Source organism: Sander lucioperca, chromosome 13 (assembly GCF_008315115.2).
Source record: "Sander lucioperca isolate FBNREF2018 chromosome 13, SLUC_FBN_1.2, whole genome shotgun sequence".
NCBI classification, from domain to species: Eukaryota; Metazoa; Chordata; class Actinopteri; order Perciformes; family Percidae; genus Sander; species Sander lucioperca.
In genome coordinates, this window is record NC_050185.1 from 29,541,848 (window position 1) to 29,564,129 (window position 22,282).

Here is a 22,282-nt window from a genome sequence, read left to right on the forward strand (position 1 = left end):
TGTTATAGGTTTACAAAGTGAAAAAGCCCAAAGTCCACCCCAAAGGGACTTACCATCTCCAACAGAAAACACTGTTCACTAACTGCTCCAAACAGCTCTGTTGTAGTACAGACTTTACTTCCGTGACAAACGCGCGTCATTTTGCGTCACTTTGTAACACGTTATAATGCTCGCCTAGCTGCTAGCGTGGCACGCCCTCAAACCAAGCTAGTTAGAGCGGAGGCCCGAAGATACTAGATACTGCGCATGTGCGACTCCCAACAAAGATGGAACAGAAGTGAGATGCCTCACTCTGTAGCTAAAATGAAGAGCTCAACAGCTGCAGCAGTGTGCAGTACAACAAAAGTTAAAAATAAAATAAAAAAAATGTATTAAACCATGTAAACCTATTCTGGTACAACCTCTACATACAATTATGAACCTCAAAATAAGCATAATATGAGGTCTTTAAGAGTTTTGGAGTGAAGAGAGCGGAACAGCAGGGGAGGTACTTCAGGACCTTGAGTTCCAGTACAAAACAATTTAATAAATCTGATCTGTATCTCCTTGAAGGATCAGCCCTTTGAAAACATCCAAATAAAGTCACCACTGACATCAGAGCCGAGTTTAATCTGAGTGGAGAACCTCCCTGGTTTCTGCCAGATGTAACTGATTTGTGAGGCACTCTGAATAGTTTAAAAAGCTGTGGATGGAAATTCATTTTCAGTCCAGCGTGCTGCACCACCCACCAGCTGTATTTGTACAGACCTCCATATTGTACAATGAAAACAGAAAACCTTCATTATGTGTCCACTCGGGGCGAGTCATTCTGACATCAAATTTATCATTTCAGATAGCATGTGTCTGGGGTAAAAAAAAAAAAAAAAAAACAGCCTCTGTACTGAAAGCAGCAGCAGAAGGATGCTTTAATAAATGTGCAGACCAGTTTGTTCTGCAGAACTAGATTAGCCACAGGCCTGCAAATATAAACTTGTTAGTGCTCTGTGTTTTTTTGTTGTTACTCATTGGCTGACATAACAGTCAATATCAACACATCAAAAAATATTTGCTCGATATATTGTCCCAGCAGATGTTATTTGTAAATGCAGTGAGATCATTTCAACCCTACATTTAAGTATCAATATTTATTAAAGCAGCCATATTATGCTCATTTTCAGGTTCATAATTGTATTTTAAGGTTGTACCAGAATAGGTTTACATGGTTTAATTTTCAAAAAACACCATATTTGTGTTGTACTGCAGTGCTCTCTCTCACTGCTGCAGCTCCTCTTTTCAGCTGGTCTCTGTTTTAGCTACAGAGTGAGACCTCTTTTCTTCTTCTTCTTCTGTACTATCTTTGATTGCACTGCACATGCCCAGTAGCTCAGATGTAGATCATGTCAGCTAGCTAGCTCCATAGACAGTAAAAGAAAGGCTGTTTCTACAACCTCGGTCAGTTACAAGGCAGGATTAGCTGGGAGACTTCTAAATGAGGGCGCACATGGAAGTAGTTCTTTTGTAGATTATGGTGAACTTGTGTGTGTTGTAGCAGTGCTTTGCTATTGAGAACGAGGTAGCATGCTAGCATTAGCATGCTAGCATTAGCCATAGCGTTAGCATGCTAACGCTACGAGCTAATGGTTGCGGTTAGCCTGCTCGTTTCGGCTTGTGACGTCACAAGCCGTGCCGATTTTGAACAGCTCACCTAGAGACTGAAGGCAGGACACATTCAGAAACCGTATCTCACTCTAAACAGCATGGGTGGATTTTTTTCAAAGTTTGTATGTGTGTGGAAGCACCAGAGACACAACATAACACCCCAAATCCCAGAAAAAGTGATTTTTTCATAATATGGGCATTTTAATTCTAGTGTGGCGATCAACCTTATTCTGTTGTATCTCTGAAAACTGTTTAGCTGACAAAGGTTGACTGTCCTGCGGCGATGACACTTAAGTTTAGGCACCAAAACGACTACATGAGATTAGAAAAAAAGATTGGTTTGGGTTAAAACACTGGTCCCCTTAAAGCTGCAATATGTAAAATATTTACTGTATTTAATCCAAAAATGACAATGACAATATGTCATCAGATATTAAGGAAACATGCAAAGTTGAAATACTATCGATTCTGACAACAATGCTAATGGCAGTATTTTCTCCTTTGAAATTTCCATTCCAAAATGTCGGTTTGTGTTTTGGCCTGTGTGTTGGTATCAACTAAAAACGCTAACCCAGCGCGCTACAGCTGTGGAAGCAGCAAACAAATTAATAAGATCAACGTAGATAGATTCTACCCGCCCTAAACCTTGGCATGTTTCTAACAGTTGCGTGACCAGAGACCTAACAAAACCCGGTTAAATATTGGAGATGTATTTGAAAGATGGAGACAGCTTAGAGCCCAAAAGGACGCAGAGTTGGCTAATTTCCTCCTGAACAGGTAAGCATTAGTTTCAGGCTAATTTATCACGGCTACTAGGGACGGGCATTTTATGTCAATTCAACATTTGTGTACTCACATTGTGGCATAAGTGACAATGAATTTGAAACAGCACATTGTAATTTCTGCATCTATTATCAAAGTATTGATTAGTAATACAGTGGAAATTAGTAGAAATGTGAATATTTGGTTAGCATGTTGATTTACGGTGTGTGCCCCTAAAATTTTCTGGTTGCGCCCCTAAAATTTTCAGTTGGGGGCCACTGTGCTCCTAGTGAAAAAAGTTAGGCTGGAGCCCTGGCTACCCTGCTTGAAAGCCCTGTGTTTTAGGAACCCTTTCTAAACTCACAAGCCATCAATGCTAATTTACTGCTCGGTGTGGCCACTGGTTTCAGTGTGGAATGCTAACAATACTGAAAAAGCAGTGTATTTCATTCTAAGTTCTGTAACATTTCCCTTCATCTGACAAGTGTCTGCTGAGGAAAATATCAGAATAAGTGTTTCAGATTGTCCCTGTAAGGCCTGAGGTGTGTCTGGTTTTGATTTGTTGCTTTCATCGTCTGGACTGCATCGTCTGCGTTAACATCACCCTCCTCATTCCTCATCATGACGCTGACCTCGGCCTGACACACAATCTCACGTTTCTCTGAGACATTTACTGAAGGTTACAACCCCATTATGGAGCTGCGCCGAGTTGCCAGCCGGAAGAGGAGAAGGGAGAAAGATAAGATGGAAAAAACTAAACACAGGAGGACAGGAGAAAGAGAGAAAGGCAAAGCAGAAAAAAGCAGAGAACTAGGCAACGGCAGCTAATCACAATTAGCAGCAGTTAGCAGTTACTTTGGTAACAAGTAGCATAAAGCTAGCTTTCAAAAACTCTGTAACTCACCTCGGTACTGTATTCCCCATCGTCAAACTGGCCTTATAACATTTATGACATCTTAATGACAAGTCCAAATGGTTTCACTTCACTTGAGGTCAAGGAAAAATATTCATGAAACAATTATAGGCCTAATTGTCTCATGACAGCCAATGTCAAAACCAACTACTTATGACAGTTTAATGTAATGTTAACACACAAAGCTAAATAGTTTCTTTAAGTTTGATAATTAGGCCTGCTATGTCATATTTATGGCAGGTTATGTTGTCTCGATTAATGTCAATTTGTCATAACAAAGACATTTTAAACAATGCCAACTTTGCATTAAGTGTCATTTACTGAATGACAACAGTCACAAACATTCATAGACTCTTTCATGTTCATGTCAGTCTTATGCACACACCTAAAAAAAATGAAGTGTTACCAACACTAGCAGAAAAAAAAAAAACATTAACATTACAGAAGCCATTATATACATTCAACCTATTGTCATTCCTTTAAATCTAATCACTTGATTTAAAATCATTCAACATAAAATGGATCATTCAGCATAACATGATCATTTATTCTAGTTTTTGAAAGTTAGTAACCATTTTTGTCATGTCAAAATAGCAAAAAACTTGGTTAGTTAAAGCTTCACAAATGTGAACATTTTATTTTTTTCTAAATCACAGAATTATAAAAGAAACACTTTGTTTTCTGTGTAATTTTAAAGTACTTTAGGCTCTCTAACTTGCGATAGACATTCACGTATAACACTGGACAGAGTAAATTATGAAAGTTGATTAAAAAAAAACTGAAATGTTTTAAGACATACAATGTACAATACATACAAACACCAACATCACAAACACCACAGACATACAAAAACCAAAACAAAGAACCAAAACTGGCCCTTAAAGGGGTGATAGAATGCAAAACCGATTTTACCTTGTCATAGTTGAATAACGACAGTTCGGTGGGTAAATAGGACATACATAGAAGCTAAAAATCCCATTGATACCCCTTTACTATGCAAATCTCACATTTTGAAACTGTCGCTGAAAACGGGTGAATCTGAACAAAGCTAAAAGTTGACGTAAGCATCTCAACTCCTAGTCTTTGTCAAGCCCCAACATTTGCATAGGCTACACCACTGACCTGAGGTCAGCTTAGTCTTCTGAATCTAGCTAGGTCATGCAGATCTCCAGAGGTCCGCTATTTAATTACTAAATTCACTTCTGAGATTTTTTTATGCGAGAAATCAACTATGTAGAGGTCTTTTTACGAAAATTGATGGCTAATTGCAAATTTTGTCCGACTGTCTCGGTTCAGCAGGAGCTCAGCAGGCTACATGACAGCAGCCGGTGCTGCCTCGCCGCCCGGCGTGTCCTACTTCATAGACTCCGGCTCGCTGTGAGCTAGCTGAATCTCCGTCACGAAGGGAAGCCCGCGGCGCTCCATACCGGCGCAAAGTCACCCATTCTGGGTTACTGGACAACAAAATGCCGAGGCCCTGATGGAGCTCCAGTGCCTGCATCTAGCCGCGATCTTTACCCATAGGATTGAAGGAACAGTAGCAGCTAACGAAATCCCTAGCTAATCTTCACAAAAATGCATTAAATTGAAATCGGACACCATTGTTGGCTTTGTAAGACCTTGGGGTAGATGTTATATAAGTGGCGTGACGAAATTCAAACTGTAAATATACTCTAATTATGCCGAAAGTGAAGCTAACTAGCCGCGATCTGTAAACATAGGATTGAAGGGACAGTAGCAGCTAACGAAATCCCTAATGTTCACAAAAATGCATTAAATTGAAATCGGACACCATTGTTAGCTTTATAAGACCTTGGGAAATATGTTATATAAGTGGCGTGACGAAATTCAAACTGTAAATATACTCTAGTTATGCCGGCAACTGCCAGCCAGCTAGCCCCGAGCCTCGGTAGTCCAGTAACCGAGAAACAATGACTTTCACTGGGTATGGAGGTTGCTGTTTTCTCGTCAGACTGGGTTGAGCTCTTAAAGTCAGACATGTCTTACCAAGTTTGCAATTAGCCATCAATTTTCGTAAAACGGCCCGTATTTGAGCTTTATATAGTTGATTTCTCGCATAAAAAAGTCTCAGAAGTGAATTTAATAACGAAATAGCAGACAATGTATAACTCTGCAGTGTCTGAAATATGAGACCTGCGGTCTAATCTCCAATGGTGTGTATGTGGTTCGCTCAAACCAATCAGCGCGCAACTCATCTAAATATTCATGAGCATAGCATATTTGGAAAAAAAGCTCTTGTTACAAATAGGGCCATATTCACAGGGTAGTTAAGGACCCATAAAATAGCATTCGAGCAATTTTCAGCCCAACCAATGTTACATACCCTATTAGGAGACCTTAAGGAACAGTGTGAAATACCCTATATAATCATTCTATCACCCCTTTACAAGCCTTTTCCTGACTCAATACATGTAAGTGAAGAAGCTATAAATGTAAAAGAAGTGGGGATTAACTGTCCAGGGAAAAGATGTCCAACTGTGTTTCACAAAGCAGACGTGATGAAGGTAAGAGCCTGTTTTGCATGTTGTACTACTGACCCTGTTCTATATTAATCTGAGAGAGAGCTGTCAGTGCACTGTGGAAAAAAAACATGTCTACTAAAGACAGTTTAATACTTCATATGGCACTTTGCATTCACTGTGCATCCACCTGGGGAAATTTTTACCACATTACATTTAAATAAACAGTATGAGATTATTATTTCATCCTGTTTGTAATGTGTGTATGTATTCATTCATTCATTTACTTTAAATTACGAAAGCACAAAAATACAACAAGCCCCAGCTGCCTACAATTCATAAACAAATAAATCAAAATATTGATTAATCAATTAGTCGATCAACGGAAAATTAAAGTCCACGTTCTCAAAAGTGAGAATTTGATGCTTTCGCTTTTGGACTGTCGAATAAAATACATTGTATGGGCTGTGTACAATTTATGATGGAATGTATAAAAAAAAATAAATAAATGTATTCGGACATTTTATAGACAAAATGAATAATTCATTAATCAAGAACATCAGCAGGTTAATCTGTTACTCTAGCAAATGTATAATTTCACTTTCATAAAGTTGGGGGTCATATAAAAAAAGGAAACTGCTGACTTTTAGTGGCCTAGAACAATCAAGCTCCAAAAGCACTGGATACTACACTTCCCATAATGCAACTCTATGGCATCATTTGTTATTGTGCGTTCTAGTTAAACTGGGAGATCGGCATTTCCGGGTTCACCGGCAGGATGTCAACTTGAAGGCCCCCTGAAGTCGGATTTCCCACTGGGAAACTCGGGAGAGCCTCACCAACCCCGACATCACAATCCAACATGGCCGCTCCGAGCATCAACAGCAGTGGAAGCTGTATGAATATACTGTTTATTATCACTTCTGTCTTACTTGTGTCTCATAAAATCAGCCGTACACGCAGTACTGTCCCATCTTCCATCTGTGGACATGTCGCTACGGTGTTTGCACATGCAAAATACCACATAATGCATTGTTATCAACTGGTATTGCTAACAATGGCTAACCTGTCTGGAGTCCCCCTACCACAGTTTTTCCGACTTGTAACTGGACAACACATTCTCACACCCACGGTGTAAAATACGGATGCTTGGTCAGGAGCCTTTGGCGTTGTTATTTTACGCTAAAAGTCTCCTTTAGCGTCCATCTAAACATGCTTTATCTAAACGTGCTGGGTCGGGACTATTGCCGTCACTTTCACATAAGTTAGGTTTAGGAAAACGATCGTGGGTGGGCTTATAAAAAGGTACGTTTACGTGACACGCGGTACAAGAACGGGACATTTAGGTTTAGGAAAAGAAGAACAGGACAGTTGGGTTTAGGAAAAGTGACACGTGGGACACCAACCCCTCCGGGGTGAAGATCCTGTGTTGTTTGACCCATCCACCACCCCAACCAGACTCACCATGTGGAATTTCGGGTTTTCATACTACTCGCTAACGTTGTCGCTTTTAATACTACATCATATTACAGCGTAGTAAGCAGTAGCTGCTGCTCTGCCCTGTATATACACACGCTGAAGGGCGCTTTTTGCGTCGTATCTGACGCTGAGAGCCACTGACCAAGCGTCAGTATTTTACGAGTTGGGAGTAAGAACGGGTTGAATTGGAACGCGATCAACTCAGGTGTGACCTCATTCCCAGTTCCAACCTCAAAAAGGTAAATGAAAAGCAACTTTAGACCCTCCCTGCCTGGTAAACTCCCACGATTTTCAAACTCCATGGCTTTGGTTTGTAACGCAGACTTTCTGTTATGAATCTTTAGTCTCTAAATCCAACCTGACAACGTTTTTCATCGCAGAAATACTTAGCAAAGCACATTTCTGAATGTGGCTGCATATTGTTTGTTTGGTCAGTTATCCAGATGGGTGATCAGTGCTCCTCACTTATATTATCCCCAAAGGTTTTCCAGTTGAGATCTGGTGACCATGAAGGCCATAACTTATGGTTCACATTATTTTTCATCCTCAAACCATCGGTTAGCCCTGGTATTGAAAGCATCTGCATTCAGTACATTTCTCCACGGATTTATTCAGGTTTTTAAATCTTTCATTTATTACCTGTCTAAGTAAATCCACCACCAAAGAACACCGCGAGCCCAGTGTGCCAAAGTACATGGCCCGTAGCTGTTTTTTTCCTTTGACCTCAAAGCTCTTCAGCGCTAGGTTAAATAGCCGAACGTCAGTGTGAATAGAAAGCTTTCTCAGGGGTGAATACAGGAAGTACATTAATAAATAACCAGCTAGGTAGAAAAATGCGAGCAAGAAGAAACAGTTTATGAAATGAACAAATGCGTCAGAGATGACGGTTCTTTGTCTGAGGGCATCAAATGATGAAACATGACTCAGGAGTTTGCCGGCCCTCCTGCTCGACTCCTCTTACCACCGGTTCCTTCTTTTGTCAGGCTGGCAGAGGTGACTCGTCAGGTAATGGCTTCTTCAAACAGCTGGAGGGGGGGGTCAAAGGGTCATATGACATCAGCCTCGGGCCAATCAGCAGCCACAGAGCACTCCGCATTCCTGAACGTCTGCCAATTGTTTGATATTGGATAACCCTGATTCACTCACTGCCCTTTTTCACAACGTCACCTTGACTACATTGTGACATTTGTGGTTCAAGGGCTGACATTCTTTTCTTATTCCTTCGGGCACTGGATGAAATAATGATAAGGCTGGAAAAGGCATCACCATCTTAGTATTATTCTGGTATCTACCAAGCTCACATTTTGCCTTCGAATACAGCTAGGGATGCACAATTAATCGCAATTGTATCGAAATTGCAGTATGGACTAGTGCAATATCCAAATCGCAGGGGGGCGCAATATTTGTTAATGGCAATGTGTCAAACCATTCTGAATAAAGTATTGTGGTGCTGCAGAGATGTCCCGGCCTACAAATCGTATCCTATAGACTAAAGAAAAAAAATCTTTGTTTGGTACAGATCCTCGCAAAAATCACACTATAATCATTTTAATTTCTTTCAATGTCAATAATTTTCAATGAAAATGAGAATAATGTAATAATTCCCTCCAATATCGTAAATCATATCGCAATATCAGTCAAAATAATCGCAATTAGATATTTTTCTCATATCGTGCAGCCCTAAATACAGCAGCACTGATGTAAAATCTGTAGCCGTCTGTCAGTCTTATCAGTTTAAAAGCTGATTTATAACAAAAAGCAGGTTTGCAATAATATCCACTTTGCCATGCCTTCATATTTTAAATATTAATATGCACATCACCGTCTGTGAATGACAGCCCAGTAGTCTTAAAATATTTAATTGATTTGATGTCTCTGTGCAACCAAAATGTCGGCTTCCTGCTGCCACAGGATACCACACCACATGAGGTCAACAAGATAAACAAGGGCCGGATATGCTCCAAAACGGACAGATTGTGAATGTAGTTCTGTTTATACTAAACTGAATTTTCTTGCCTGCATGTGGATGCACAGTCCGCACTGAAAGTTTTTCCACTATTACAAAGTGAAGGGAGAAAATTTTATTTCACCTTGCTGGATCAATAAAGTATGTCTTAATCTTTTAAATTGGGAGAAAATATAAACGAGCTGCTGATCATCCCTCATAGTAATTCATTCAAAGAGTCTACAGTGGCTCTGTGAGTGGAAATATCTTCTTTTGCAGGTATTTAGTCAGAACCCAGTATTGGACGAATTGAAATGTTGGCCTGATGATGGGGCTAGATGAAGTGATTACAGTTCATCCCGAGGGGAACAAAATTTCATGGCAATCCATCCAAAAGTTAAGTCTACATATTTCACTTAAAACCACAAAAATCAACCTCATGGTGGCACTAGAGGAAAGATCAGAGGATCACCAAAGGCATTAGGATTCATTCGCCAGAATTTGTGAATTTTTTTTAAAAGAAAAAATTGCATTACAATCAATCCCATAATGGTTGAGATATTTCAGATGTACCGAGAGTTTTCTGTGAATAAAAGGCTCAAACAATAGTGTGTCTTTAAGTTTGATTGTCACACTTGAAAGCGGACAACAGTCAACCTTCGATTAAGTCTCAGGCTGAGTGGGCAACAAACTTAGATTATTCAGTATATCAAACACCTCCGTGAAGGAGAGACTTCACATTACGGTTTCTTAATCCGACAACCTGCAGCTAGTTTTGCTTCTATAATACATGGAGACACAAGCGCTGTCCTTGGAGTTATGGTTCTCATGCTTGCCAACAATAACATAAATAATCAGTTCATAGAAGGATAGTTGTGTTATTCCAAATGTGCTTATCCGTTACAGACAGTAAACTTTGTGTTCTCCCTCTATAGCAGTCTGAAGCAAAGTGGTGGACCGACCAACACTGCCATCCATAGAGCCAAGCTGCTGCACTGAGTGGTGTCTTTAGGCAACGCATTCTCATGCAAGGGTTTCTACGATATCGTACGGAAATTAATACCTGATAAAAGGTGACTTAGAGCAGATTTGGATTAAAAAAACTCCCAAGGAACACGCATTTCCTGGGTGAAAGTCTTTTGTTTCCCCGGGAAGCGAATTCCGGTCCGCGGCTTGAAAGCGCTGCGTGTGGAATTTTTATTTATTTTTTTAAATAAAAACAATTTTGTGGAATGCTTCCGAATTACAGCGCATAAGTAGCTTTTTGTACAAATGGTTCATGAGAACTAGCCTGGTTCCGCCCTCCTACGTACTTCCGCTCAATTTTCATTTTCCTTCAGTACTCCGTCTGGGTTTGCGGTATAGTCTTGGGTTTTCTCCGGCCAAATATTTGGCGGTCCAATTAGCGAACAGCTAATGAACGATGACGTTGAGGTTGTGCGCTAGTTTGAGTTGTAGTTCCGTAATGGCGGCGGAGAAAGATGCGAGCCAAGCCATTTGGTCCGTTGTGGCAATGCTGCCGAATATCCAGAAGTTAAAGCCCGAGCAAGAACAATCTTTGCTGAGTTGTGTTGGTGGCCATAATGTTGTGGTCCTCCTCCCCACGGGGTTCGGGAACAGTTAGATTTTCCAGCTCGCTCTGTTAGTAGTGGAGTTGGCTAAGGCTAACGCTAGCGAAGCTAATCCGATAGTTGTTGTTGTTGTTGTTGTTGTCTCCCCTCTTGTTAGCCTGGTCCTACCAGACAGTATGTAGGAGGGTGAAGCCAGGCTACCAGAGTGGCTCTGGGCAGATCCAATAGTTTTAAACTTCAACAGAGTACCCGCCTTCAATGGAAGAGTGGCCAGACTCTCTGTACAAATGAAATGTACGAGAGTCTGGTAGGACCAGGCTACATGAGAACAGCCTGCTTTAGGTCTTAAAAGCTCGAACAACTTTCCTATATCAAATGAAGTATAAAAACAAGCCTTGTTTTAACAGAGTCCTTGTCCAGATCATTCTCCGCGTTATCACTGGAGATGGGGTTTCATCATACTCTCTGGCTGAATACTGGCTTGTTATCACTTCAGTTTCGGGTGCCTGCAAGCCGGTCACGGCTGCCGTGTCCATGTTGTTGACAGAGCTCCAGGTTGGAGTAACAAGCTGCATGATCGCAGGGCTGTGGATGTGTGAGTGAGTGAGCGTGGCGGAGATAAGGCCTGTTCACAGGAATACTCATTATGATGTCGAGGACGTCACGTAATTAATGAATAAACCTCAACTGCTTTGTGTTTCGTGAGAAAAAAACAACTTCCAGTTACACTTTACTTGAAGGTATCTACATAAGAGTGACATGACACTGTCATGAACGTGTCATAAACATTATAAACAAGTCAAACGTTTATGACATAACGCTTCTGTCAGTAAGTGTCATTCGGTTTTTGTCATGACAAGTTAGGGTTAGGGTTCATGTGTCATGACAGTGTCATGTGTTCATGACACTGTCATGACACTCTTATGTAGATACCTTCATTAAAGTGTTACCCAACTTCCTGACTGATTCCACTGCTGCCCCAAAGAGAGGAGGAGACACTAATCAAAACTTTACAAGATAAAGAAAACGCAACGGGAAATGAAGATGAAGAAGATGCCGAACTACTTGTGGAAGCCTTAAAGAAATGGGGTCTACCATTTGTAGGGAATTATTACTTTTACCTGTGGACCTGTTTTTTGTCCCTGCATGTTCTGTTTTTAATTTAGGCCAAACAAAAATTCTTTCATCATTAATTAGTCAATTATTTTCAATGTCAAATGTCCATTTCAATTTCCCAAAGTGCTTGTTTTGTCCAACCAAAAGTCCAAACCCCTGAAATATGTGGTTAACTACAACTGGAGACAAATAATCAGCAAAATTAGTATTTGAGAAGCTAAAACTACGTTTGGGCTTTTTGATTGAAAAATTAATAAAAGGAGTTCTTTTTTCTTTTACTACTGCACTAGTGAGACTGAACTGAATTTGTTTCGGGCTGCAACTGACGTTTTTCTTACATTTATAATTAATATTCTTCTCAGTTATTTTCTTGATTGATCGTTTGGTCTATGAAATACTGACAAATGCCCAGTAGTTTCCCAGATTCTAAGTTAAGTAAAATAGTGTATTCAGTCAGTCCAAAAGTATTAATCCAAACATATTTTTGTTTTGTCCTTAAAATCAGTGCCTGACATTTCCATCCCAACAACGTCATTTCAGGTTGACACGGAAACTGCTCAGAGCATTCAACATTTATGACATAGACCATCAACATTTCTTGCTGCCATTTTTGTAGCCATTTACCCGTCACTATTCTTTATGTAAGATTATTATTAATACTACTTACAAAAGCTCTGATTGGTTGATTGTTTTTCCATTATTGTGCTCAACAGCAGACCTGTTTGAAGCTGAACATGGGAACCAAACTACTACTGCTCTCATTTAGCTTTAAAAAGGTCTTAGATGGATAGGGTATATCATTATTAGGACAGAAGGGGTTGGAGGGTGTTTGGGGGGGGGGTCCCATGTTGTTTGGGGTCAGCGGTGTTTGCAAGTCTCTGCCTTTGTTTAAATCTCATCAAGTGTGAAAAACGGGGGCAGGCCTGAGGCCCTCTGCATCATCTCCCGGCTCCACCAGATCATCCGACAGAATAAGCAAACATTTGACAGAAAGACATTAACCTTTGGGTTGATTGCTGGCAGCTGTCACTCACATTGACACGACATAGTGACCGATACAAACAGGGGTATATTGCAAGAGGTTAAGGAAGCACAGAGAGTCAGACTTATGAGTGGAAAATGCATCATTTCCACCCTGGATCAACAACTTAACAAGCACTCAACAAGGCCGTCTTGCATCCCTGGAGAGCTCGGTGCCAGGCACAAACACGCTCAGGAAGAGATGAGAGAAATGAGTGCAGGGCTTTATCATGTCTGACACACGCCTGATATGTTTGTATCTTATGAATGTAAAATAAACTGTTGCCAGTTATCAATAAAACAACCCAGAAAGAAGCCTTTAGCAGTGTTAAGAGTTTCCAGAGGGCTGGGTATCCAACCTCAATGCTTATTGAGTACTGACCAAAAAGTGTCCAGCGTACTTATTCTTTGATCAAACATTGCCTCATTTAAAAATCTAAATTTTGGTAAATGTTATCCCTATTTTGTTAAGATTTGGCTGCTCTGTGTTACAGAGGTTTGCCTTATTTTATTAAATACAAAATGGTTTTGTAAAGAAATTGTCTTATATTCCTCAATATCAAAAAAGGGTTTTTTCGTGTAGTTATCAACATAATATTGGCGCTGATATCAAAAAGTTTCAAAATCCAGCATAAGAGAACAGCCTGATAAGCCTCCAATTCTGCCTTCATTTGTTAGGGACTCTTTAAATGTATTTGTTCAAATGCCTGTAAATATTATTTGTATCCAAACTTGTTTTCAAATTCCTAAAAGTCCAACCAGCTCAGATTTTGGGGCTGTGACAAAAATCATGCAGCGTTGTCTTAACTGTTTATTTAAAAGGATTGCAATTTATATTTTTCATTATCTATTAATCTGCCAATTTTATTATTTAGTATCCAGACAGGAACATTAAACCTGTGTCCAAACCAGGAACAAAATGTGGAACCAAAACCTCCCCCAAAACCCACCACGGCTACAAACTGAAAGCAGAACCAGCGCGTTTGTTTTCAAGTCAATCTGACCTCATTTGGACTAATGACCGGCAACAGATGGCACAGGTTCACATTTCATAGTTAAGATGGTGACTAGAGAGTGTTGGGCTCCAAACAACTCAATGCAGGATCTGTAATCTGAGCTCAAACACGGCTCAATCTCCAGTGATTTGGAAATTAGTGCTCACTCTCGTGTTCAGGCTGTAAATTCAATGACATCACTTAAACCAAATGCACCCATTCATTTTAATTAAGAGAGAGGACGATGGGAATACAATGTGAAAGGGAACCTACAGAGAATGATGAGCTGAATCTGCAGCTCCACTCGGCTTTATGAGATTTATAGGGAGTTTGAGCTCATTGTTTATCTGTCCGGCTGCAACTTTACTGTTCTGGTTCACGCTCAGTGCTCTCATTGCATCGCTTTCAACTAAAAAGCCACTGTACACTACCTGGTCGGCAGCAAACAGCAGACAGACACAGTTAGAGAACAGCTGGTCAACATAATGGAGCATAAAGGAGTGTCGAAATGAATCATCGCATCGATGCATCGCAATCGGACCCGGACGATTCTGCATAGCTGCAGTGACAGACCATAATCGCTCATGGCCTACTGATGTTACTTGTTGATTTTCTAGGTGCTGCATTTTTTTGTTTTTGCCTTTTGTCTGTTGTCGGCTACATTCAGGAAGTGTCTTTTTTAAGAGCAGATACAATAAAAAAGGTTTTATAGAGTTTATATTTATCTGACTGCTTGAATTTGTTGATGAATGATGAATGTTTTTTGATCATGCACAACAAAACAAAAAATGTAAGAATAAAAATCTCCCTTCCAATTCCTCGGATGTTGTGCCACTCGGCCAGGCCTGCTATAACACTTATACGCTTCAATATCCAATGGAAAATAATCTCAGAATGAAATAGCCCAATGTAGTGTCAACATAAAACACAGCGTGTTCAAGCCGTGAAGCGTAGTTCACTATCTGCGGCAAAAACAAAATACTTTCACCCAGGAAACCCGGCTCGTTCGTTCCTCGGGAGTGTTTGAATCCAGATCTATTTCCTAAACCTAACGATTCGTATTGGGGGCCTAAATTTAACTGACATCGCCGCATGACGCTCACTTTTTCTGGCTTAACTCTGGCTACAACGGCCCCTGAAAGGTTGTTCATCTGGCGGTGCTTGGCTGCTGGTAGCAGTGTCAGAGCGTCCTGGAGCTCTGTAGCGGCTAAACACAACCAGAAATTGCTGAAACTACATTTCATAAAGCAGAGGCAGGGATAGGTAGACCAGAAAGGGAGAAATCCCACGCATCCCCTCCAGAAAAAAATCGCACCCTGAGAAAATATAATAAACCATATATAGAGGTTTACTCCTCGACGCGGGGGTCGGTCGGTCGGTCGGTCGGTCGGTCGGTCGGTCGGTCGGTCGGTCGGTCGGTCGGTCGGTCGGTCGGTCGGTCGGTCGGTCGGTCGGTCGGTCGGTCTCTCTCTCTCTCTCTCTCTCTCTCTCTCTCTCTCTCTCTCTCTCTCTCTCTCTCTCTCTCTCTCTCTCTCTCTCTCTCTCTCTCAAAATAAAGGCCGAAAATGCCCCCCAAAAAAATTATCTTAAAAATACTGAGGAGGTGACGCATCGTGATATCGAATTGATTCAAATTGTTGACGGGATAATCATGATCAAATCGAATCGTGAGACCGGTGACACCTAGTGGAGCATTTAGCAGCTAAAGAGACCAGATGTTTCCCTCAGGAGATGGTGGAGACCAAAAACAGCCAAAAGTGTATAATATATAGAATATTGGACTGACATCATCAGGTGGACACAAACATAACTCCATATGAATAATAATGATGCTCCGTAGCTGCTGGATGTGTAAAAACATTCACCACATCAAATTAAAAGGTGACGATATGTCATATGGTGTGTACACAACTTGTTTCTGCTGCCCCCAAGAGGCCAAAAATATATCACTTATTGCAGTTAAGTTGAAAAAGTGTTTAACAAATGTTCTGACTTTGGCGTAACTGATTTGTTGTCTACACTGCTACAGTAGTGACTGCAGGCTTATCATGATCAAGGACAACAGGTTACAGTTTAACTCCAAACCTACAGTCCTGCTCAAAGTCAAATAGTACCTCCTCTAATGGCTTTTACCTGCTTCATTAACTCCTAAAAGTGCAACAGGAGGGACATGACGGCAGAAACACCAAACCACACACACACACACACACAACAGTCATATACACCAAACCACATACACACACAACAGTCCTATACAATTCCTCCAGCTTATGGCACTCTATTCACTTTAGCATCACTTTAATTCACCTGTAACTATTCCGGGTTCATATGCTATTGGGACATCTAAGCTAGAAAGTCCTTCATAAACAGCGCTGCATTCAGGTGCTGTTGTGTCTGTGGACTCAGATTATAACCCTGGTGGTTAAATATTAACTTCTTATTCTGGTTTAAAAAAAAAAAAAAAAAAAAGTGCTTATTGTGTTTTTGTACCAACACGTACACAAAAAGAGCATTTATCAACTACTTTAAAATCCCACTGAAAATAGCTGCATGTCCATATTTGGAGACAATTTTCTTTGCAACGTATTATCCAACTTTGTCTGGAATTCATATAAAATTCCCACATGTAAAAGTAAAAACGTATCGGTCTTTTCAAGATCTTGTTTCATGAGGAACTAGGACATCGAATACTGAGGTTTGAGCACAGTGATTTCACTTTCACATCCAATACTTAAAGCAGGCGTTTTATTACCACCTCTCGCACTTTTCCCAAGTGAGCAAAGGCTACAAAGGATGTGGATGATGAGGATGATGACGATCACACACACACACACACACACACACACACACACACACACACGCCCACGCCCACCACCATCCACCCCCGGCCTCGCCCCTCTCCTCTCCGCCCCTCGTTTTAGGGATGCAGGGGCTCATCAGTATCTCTGGACCAGGCCCGCTTACCCCTGAAGGCTCACACACGCACACACACCGCTGCATCGCGTTGCATAAAAGCCTGAAATTGCTTCCAGCTGGCTGTGAGTAAACCTGGTCCCGACTGAGAGGAGAAACTCAGAGGAAACAAAGCGGTCCGCTTGCACAATTATGTGTCCAGTGCGCACACAGTGTTGCACAGCAGCACATTGCCTCGACTCTGCAGTGCAGTTCAGTTCACACTAAAAAAACAACTGCTGCTCTCTGATTTATAACCCAAAAAACAAAAGTCACACTTTCACTGCTTTAAATCTTCTTCCGGCTCGTAGATGCTTAATTACGAACACATCACATGTGGAGCAGTGAATCTGCCCCGGCCTGCGTGTCTGGAGTTTTCACCACTAAAGGTATGAGGATGAGGAGGATATGATGATGCCTGCACGGTGCGCCCCTGTCCTGCGCATCCTCAGCGTGCACCAAGCCGGACAACAAAACCCCCCACCGAGGGGAAGCCAAGAGAGCAGCAACGCATCGAACCAGGGAGAAAAGAAGGGATGGGAGAGCGAAGAGGGGGGAGGAAAGAAGGGATGGCTGGGCCGGCCACAGGACTTACCAGTCGGTGTCCGAGGTCTCGTCAATGACGTCCTGGTAGGCGGTCAGCAGGGCCAGTCTGTTCTTGCCGAGATTCACAGCCATGTTTCTGTCCCTGCAAGCATCCAGACCGCTGCTGATGGAGAGAGACACGGAATGAGACTACGGAGAGGAGGAGGCTCTGACTGGTGGAGACAAAGAGACGAGACCGGTGTCCGATGGGTCCTAGCGCCGGATTATTACCGGCTACCCAGTCTGATGGGTCCTAGTGCAAGAGGAGTCAACTTCTTCTATAACTTTTTTTTTTCTTCACTTCTTTATTGAGAATAAACGGAAGAGGATTAGGGCCACATCTGAAAAAACGTGTTTGAGTTCTGATTTTAAAGTCAGAATTATTAAAATACGGTCAGAATTAAAAAAAAAAAAAAAAAAAGAAATTAAAAAAAAGTCAGAATTCAAAGAATAAAGTCAGAATTCTGACTTTAAATGTTTTATTATTATTATTTATTTTTAGACTTTAATCTCAGAATTCTGAGAATTTAATCTTAGAATTGTGATTTAAACTCAAATACATTTTTTCACATGTGGCCCTAATCCTCTTCCGTAAGAATAGGGCTGCACAATGAATCGCAATTTTAGTACCATTTTTAGCACCGCAACAAGAAATTATTCCTACCACAGGTCATGTTTTAAGGAGGGAAATGATGCAAATGCAGTTCAGTGAATTACTTAAAAAGTGAAAAAAAGCTTACTGACATGGAGTCCAAACAGGAGCAACAAAGAGTGAACAGGTGAAGAGAAATGAGAGGGGGGGGGGAGGGGGAAAACATTGACAATCTGGCATGATGGGCTGGAATAAAAACTGTAGAGGGTAATTGGGAAATTAGGAACAGGTGAGTGTGCAGGTGGTTGTGGGAGTTTCATATAAACAAGGTTTATTGACCATGAATTTAAAAAGAAGTGTTAAACTATAGTGGTTGGAAGTTGGTGGTAGTAAAATAAAAGTGTCAAACGTCAAAAAAAGCGACAGAAACATTTTTAAAAAGTCTCAAAAACCGGGTTAAAAACGTCAGAAAAAGTGTCAAACTCATCAAAAAAAGCATTAAAAAAAGTGTTAAAGAGGGAACATGGTCGGCACATGAGGAACACATGACACACGCACAGTAGCTAGGTACTGCGCAGTAGCTAGGTACTGGGCTACTAGCTAGAAGCTAACGCTGCTAGCGGTTAGCCACCTCGTTCTCAATGGTAAAACACTGCAACACACACAAGTTCACCCTAATCTACAAAAGAAATTGTATAGAACTACTTACATGTCCCTCGTCTACAGGTATTCCACGCAAAGTTGGAAGTGCGTCCTCGTTTAGAAGAAGTCTCCCGGCTAATCCTGCCTTGTACTGACCGAAGTTGGAGAAACAGCTAGCTGATGTGGTATTAGCTAAAGTGGTTAGCACACACCAAATGTTTCGGCCAATGACCTAGACAGCCCTGCAGATTTTGACCAGCTCACCTGACTGAGGTGACTGAAGGCAGGACACATTCACAAACCGTATCTCACTGAAAACAGCATGGATGTTTTTTTTTCCAAGTTTGTATGCGTGTGGAAGCACAAGAGACACAAAATAACACCCCAAATCCCAGAAAAAAGTGATTTTTTCATAATATGGGCACTTTAAAGGTCCCATATCATGTTCATTTTCAGGTTAACACTTGTATTTTGGGTTTCTACTAGAACATGTTTACATGCTGTAATGTTCAAAAAACACATAATTTTTCTCATGCTGTCCGTCTGAATATTATTTATTTACATAACATCATGGCCCCCAACAAAACTCAGCAAAGATTGTTCTTGCTCGGGCTTTAACTTCTGGACATTCGGCAGCGTTGCCACAACGGACCGAATGGCTTGGCTTGCATCTTTCTCCACCGCCATTACGGAACTCATTACGGAACGCTGATTGGACCGCCAAAGATTTGGCCGGAGAAAACCCGCGAATATATCACAAACCCAGACGACGTACTGAAGGAAAATGAAAATTGAGTGGAAGTACATAGGAGGGCGGAGCCAGGCTAGATAAACAACAGCAGGTTACATAAATAAATAAGTACATAACACAACACCGCAAAATGTGATACAGAACAACTTGCATGGTTAAACCAACGTCAAAAAAGAAAGAAGTGAGATAAGTGAATTAAATCAGCGATGGATTAAAAAGCAGCATAGGGAATAAAAGACCAGGAGGTAGCTTGACGGAAGCCAGGCAAATGCAGTACATTGTTTCTTTACACCATGATTGAACGGTGTGTACGACTAAAACTCTGCCCCTGAACGCATGAGCTTCTTTCTCTCTTCCACAAGTTAGAAATCTAGAATTAGGCAGACTCTCCCCAGAAATGTGTCAGCGTGTCTCCTGTTGCGTTGGTTTCCCTGCAGCCTCACAGAGGAGACAGTATGGAGATTCTGGCTGCAGCTTGCTGTCCCTGCAGGACACACAGGCTTCTAAAAACCATCTAAATTTAGTTCCTTGAGCAGCTACTGATCTCCATGATGTCCATGCAGCAAGCACTTCACAGATGATACTGCACGTCAGAATTAATGAGCACAAATATTCCCAGATATTATGTGTACAACATTTTTTGTATATACGTGTGTATGAGACATGAATCTGCATCATACAGTGGGAAACAACTAAGAAACATTTGCTCTTTCTTCCATCCTTATACCATTAGTGTGGCAGAAAATGTAAAGTTTGTCCTGAGGCTGGAGTCGGTGGAAAGATCATGTCACTTTAATCAAAAGGGTTTATTCTCTGTGGGGCGCCCTGGTAGCCTGAGAGATATTCTCCACTGTATGGTGGCCAGTTTGGGACATTTCAGACTCAGCCTGTCAGACTTAGATTAACTTTCATTAGTCGACTATCAGCCTCAATTGCACTCATGCGGCCTTCACGTGGAATATGAGATGAACCGTAGTGGAAAGTAACATTTATGAAACTGTCCTCCCCCGAAAAACGCCCATATAAGTCGTTTGTTCAAACAGCAATTATGACCTATATTTACGTTTATAATGGCGGCGCCCTCTAGCAAAGTAGGAAGTAATGTGACGAAGAATAAGAGCGCTAAATAAGGAGGGATGGGTCAAACGAACAGGACTATCACTCAGGACGGCCGGGGTCCGTGTCCCGTTTGAAAAAAAAAGTAATCAGCGAGTTTTCTTTTTAATGTATTCAACAAACGGAGCAACGTCTAGATCTGGCTCACGTGCGTAACCGGAAGTGAAGTAACGTCTGATTTTACCCAAACCATCTTTTTCCAAACTTATCTAAGTTGTTTTTGTGCCTAAACTGAAACCAAACTGCGACCGTTTCACAACGTTAACAATGTGTTTATATATTACTCAATTACAGTACTTAAAGGTGCTGTAGGTAGGATTGTGAAGATCCAGGACTTAGCCAAAAAATTTGAACATCAACAACTTCTCAGTCCCTCCCCCCTTTCTGCTAGAGCCCAAACTGTCTCCTAAGCCCCTTCCCCCACAAGGGAGAATGAATGTGTGTGTATGAGCAGTGATTGACACAGCCCCCCCGGCCCTGATTGGTGCATCTGAACAGGGAGCGGTGGATTTTTGCAAATCACACTACAGGCTGTAGGTGGTGCTAGAGGAGCCAGATTTTTTTCTAAATTACCTGCTTCATGTAGTTCTACTGGAACATAGGGTCAGTTTCAGCAAATATGACAGAAAGTTAGTTTTACAAGGCTTACCTACTGCACCTTTAAGTATTAGTACTTAAATTAAGTATTATAACATGCTCATATAACATTTCAGAGACATATATATATATATAACTAAATAGGCTTATCTATAAAAATGTGAGTGTGATTTGATTGACATTTGTACATTTTAAGTTAAAGGTTTATGATGATAGAAGTACAAATAAATGATTAAAATCTCAGTGACCTGATGGTCCAAGAATTCCTCTCAGAGCTCTTTTGTGTGTGTTTAAACAAAAAAAAGTCCTCGTGAACGATGGACTGAAAATGAGCTTCTTTTCTTCTTTTTCCTGGAAAAGTTGACATTTGGAGGTTCTCCCCCTGTCTGGTGGTTGGTTGCCAGGGGAACCTGCCTTGCCTCAGAGGGTTGAACCCCACACGGGCAGCCTGGGTGTTTTTCTCCCAGGCTCGGTTGGCACCGAGCCCACATACCTTCTCCCTCTGCTCTCAGAGTGAAACACTGGGGCTGGAGGAGAATAGAGGAGAGGGGCGGTGACGCTGCTTGGCGCTTTAATTGGCACAAACTGTGACGTAGCACTAGGTGAACCTTTGCATAATTTATCGGTGGCTATCCACCGTGCTGATGTGTGGCAGCAATAATATTTACCATCTTTAGTTTAGCGGTTAGCATGCTAACGTTTGCTAATTAGCACTGAACACAGAAACAGTACAGAGTACAGCTGAGGCTGACGTCAGACACACTTGTGTCTTGTCCTGTCTCTCTCTTTGCCCAAACACCACCACCCCCAACACACTCACACACAAACACACACACACACACACACACACACACACAGTGCGTTTTACTATCTTTGTGGGGACCTGTCATTGACATAATGCATTCCCTAACCCCTTACCCTAACCTTAACCATCACAACTAAATGCCTAACCTTAACCCTTACCGTCACCCTAACCATAACCTAATTCTAACCCTAATCCTAAAACCAAGTCTTAACACTCAAACAGCCCTTTAAACTTGTTGGGTCCATCATTTTGGCCCCACAAAGCTGTCAGGACCCCACAAGTACACTGTCTTCCCGGTTTTTGGGCCCCACGAATATAGTTAA

At 41.4% G+C, this 22,282-nt stretch overlaps 1 protein-coding gene across 4 annotated transcripts in view; it reads right to left on the reverse strand.

Annotated features, from left to right (window-relative positions):
- Positions 1 to 18,233, reverse strand: part of dbn1 (drebrin 1) — a 141,412-nt gene extending 123,179 nt beyond the window's left edge. For 2 of the 4 annotated variants that reach the window (XM_031308062.2, XM_031308063.2), the window contains exon 1: positions 17,467 to 17,656. In XM_031308062.2, coding sequence (XP_031163922.1) covers positions 17,467 to 17,549 — 83 coding nt within the window. In that variant the 5' untranslated portion in view covers positions 17,550 to 17,656. Of the gene's footprint in view, positions 1 to 17,466; positions 17,657 to 18,196 lie in introns of those variants that run through there. The other 2 variants (XM_031308061.2, XM_031308064.2) reach the window with 2 other exon arrangements.
- Between the last annotated feature and the right edge of the window lie 4,049 nt (positions 18,234 to 22,282).